Consider the following 3,567-nt stretch of genomic DNA (forward strand, 5'->3'; position numbering starts at 1 on the left):
AAACTAACAATATTCTATATACAAAAATAAATTCCAACTCAAAATAACAACTTTACCAAACAACAGTTAACAACCTAACATTTATACAACCCGTTAACGTCGCTTCATAATTACACAACGCACCCAAATTTCACGAAAATTTCTCATATATCCACCAATATCAATTAATTATATCAACAAACATGCATAATTAACCTTACAACTAACTTTATTTATCATAATTAACAAAAATAACAAAATTAAATTATAGGGTTCCATCTTCAAAATTCACCAAATCTGAAATTGACGAAGCGGGAACAAATACAACGGCGGTTATCATGCAATGACTCTGAACCCAACTCGAATGAAGCGAAAAACATGTGCTTTTGGTGGAACCGACTGCATACCCTTGAACGCACGTTCTTTCTGTGGAACCGACTGCACACCTTTGAACCAAATTCCCCTGATTTTCTTAAATGATGTCTGGAAATGCAGTGAGGCTGGAGAAGACAAGCACGGCACAACTACCACTGATGGAGAGTTTGGGGAGGAGAAGACAAATTTAAGAACGTTACTTTTGATGTCAGGGGGAGAGTTTAAATTCAACAAATTTTGAATTGATGTCGTGTACCCTTTTTATTAGTGACGTCGATTTCATCCTAACCTCATTTTGATGGATTGTTTTTCAACCATCCAATATTTGATCCAACAGGCAATATTCGGTCCGCATAATGCGGTCCACACCTTAGAAAACGCCATCATAATTGGACCGAGAGGCTCTTGAACTACGTTGGCTTGGCCCAGCCCATGTAGGCTAGCCCAATTTACGGGCATAGTTAAAGAGTTTCTAATATATAAACAAATGGAAGAAAGGGCTTATCTAATATCTTCCCCATAAACGGATTAAACTTTGCAGCTTTTGTTTTCTCTCTGACTCGGCAGACCAATATGGCGATGGCGGCTGAGAGTCTGACAGACGAATCCAAACCCCAGCTAATCTTCAGTTACGGCACACTCAAACAAGGCTTCCACAACCACAAACTAACCCAGGACCTCATCGACCGAAACGACGCCGTGTCACTAGGCCCCTGCATCACCCAATTCTCCTACCCTCTCGTTTGCGGACCCCACGGAATCCCCTACCTTATCAACCTTCCCGGGTCGGGCCACCGGATCAAGGGCGAGCTCTACTCTGTCTCAACCCGCGGACTCGCCCGGTTCGACGAGTTGGAGGGCACCAGCATCGGCCACTACGAGCGCCTCCCTATTCACGTAATCCATGGCAGCGGAGACGGCGTCGTTTCGGCTGAGGCTTATTTCGCGCACAGAAGCTTTGGCCCTGCGATGTGGGAGAGAAATGGCAAGAAGGGTTTGAGCGAGTGGACGGAGAATGAGGCCAGAGGGTATGTGAAAAGACAAGATAGGCCATACCAGGGTCGCACCATTCTCGAGGACGTCCGACAATTTGTTTCCAGGAGATAGGGGCAGTCTCGGAAATGTCAGAGGGTTCAGCCGGTGGGGATGATTAGGTCACTTTATCTTGCTTTTCTGCATGAATTTGATTAAATATAATTGAAGTTCAATTGTTATGAGTAATTTGCTATTGGCATGCGTGTTATTGGCTATTGGCTGATAGATTTTTCAATGTGATCGTCACATGAGTTGGTATTTCGCGTGTTACTATATAAATAGTGGGTTATGTATATTAGAAGATTAATAACTTAAAATTTAAAATTTTTTACTACTTATATAAAAACATTATGATGTACGTGTTCTCCTTACAACTAAAAATTTCTCCTATTGGTGATGTCACGTTTAGCAAGCAAGAGAAGAGATACCCATTGTTATTTGAGTTGCATCTTGTCATGTTGTACATTTTTTACTTCTTAAATTGAATTGAGATGAGTTTATATTAATCTTAGCCATATCATCATATAAGATGATGATGATGATATATATGTGTGTGTGTGTGTATATATGTAGTGGCAGAGTTAGAAATTTATTCTAATAGGGGCACAACAACAAAATAATACTTGGCTACTCAAATAATGAGGAGGAGTTCCTACTCAAAACAGTTCGTTGCCAATCCATAAAACTTAGTGTTTATGATCATAACCTTTTAATTATAAAATCATTATATAAAGATCGTCGGTGCAAAAATCAATTAAGACTAAAGTCGTTTAGTCACCGAACTATGTAGAAACAGATGAACGAAATTAGTAAAAGCATTACGAATTGTCTATGTATTTGCTACAATAAATTGACTAATCTACTTTAGTTTTAATTCATTTTTTGCATAAATGATATTTACAAAGTGATTTATCATATGAACGATTCTGATTATAAGCACAAAACCTCTGTAATTCGAACATGAAGAGTTTTGAGTAAGAATTCCTACTCATTTTTAGGTAGCCAAACATTATTCACAACAAAATAGCTTCGAGGGGATTTGAACCTCTCCCATTTTACTCCTCCAACACCTTAACCACGATATATCACTTATGTTTTAGTGATAATGCTAAAATATTTATATTTATGTGAGTGGCATGTTAACAATTACATGCAAAACTATTTTGGGGATTTATCATTTGATGAATACTCTTCACAATAAACTTACTCTACACATAGAGATGATGAAGATAGTGAAAAATTTGAACCTCATAAGAACTTTATGTGGTACTAAATCACTAATGTATCTTACCATGCAATGTATAAACTGTAAAATATTGTAATAAATCATTATATATAAATGATTATGGTGTGTTTAATATTTTTTTCATTAATTACTACATATTTTCTACACTCATAGTGTCTGCCAGCTTGCTGTATAATCAACTTAAATCAGTTAAATCCATCATGTAATGCATTTCCTTCTAATTTTTTTGATAAACTAATATATAATTGACTAAATAAACATTCTCCAAAGTTTAAAAAAAAAATTCCAAGTTTTTCTTACAATTTTCGTGGTTTTTATTCAATTTTTATCGATGTCGATAATATCCCGATATTTCCATCGAAATTTCCATGTTTTTTTACTACTGATATTTCCGATATCATCGATATTTTATACCATGGCTGTTAAGCCATATGATTCCTTTGAAAGATATGCATTGTATCTAAAATTTAGTTTTCTCAAAATAAATTAGAGCAAACCAATCTTATTAAATATTTTAAGGCTCCGAAATATACATTTGACACATTAAAAAACACCGGAGACATATATTAGCCAGTCATGTTTGGAAGTGACTTTAGAATGTCCAAAAGCACTACAAGTGCATTCCAGGCGGAGGTAGATTGTCTGCGCTCTCATTTCCATACTTTTTTCATCTCCTTCTGTTTGTATGGTCACGGTTAAGCAACATCAACATTTTATATTGATTTTTTTATAAAAATAATAAAATAAAAAGTAATAAGAATATAAAATGTTGACGTGGCTTAACCGTGACCACACAAAACAGTAGGAGGTGAGAAGAGTATGTAAATGAGAGGGCAGACAAACCACCTCCATTCCAGGCATACATTCTAACAATATAATATTATATATTCTGAGCGACTCACTCATGAGTCATGAGTACTGTCAGCCGTACA

General features: G+C 36.2%; 1 protein-coding gene across 1 annotated transcript; it reads left to right on the plus strand.

Annotated features, from left to right (window-relative positions):
* The first annotated feature begins 861 nt into the window (after positions 1-861).
* Positions 862-1,647, plus strand: LOC114822170 (putative gamma-glutamylcyclotransferase At3g02910). The gene has a single exon (XM_029096372.2). It carries the CDS (start codon positions 928-930, stop codon positions 1,459-1,461), a length of 534 nt encoding a protein of 177 aa, XP_028952205.1. The 5' UTR covers positions 862-927; the 3' UTR covers positions 1,462-1,647.
* The last annotated feature ends 1,920 nt before the right edge of the window (positions 1,648-3,567 follow it).

Source organism: Malus domestica, chromosome 16 (assembly GCF_042453785.1).
Source record: "Malus domestica chromosome 16, GDT2T_hap1".
NCBI classification, from domain to species: Eukaryota; Viridiplantae; Streptophyta; class Magnoliopsida; order Rosales; family Rosaceae; genus Malus; species Malus domestica.

Bases quoted from the DNA above. Each gene is read 5' to 3' on its own strand.
- LOC114822170 (XM_029096372.2), top strand. From the start codon at position 928: ATGGCGATGGCGGCTGAGAGTCTGACAGACGAATCCAAACCCCAGCTA.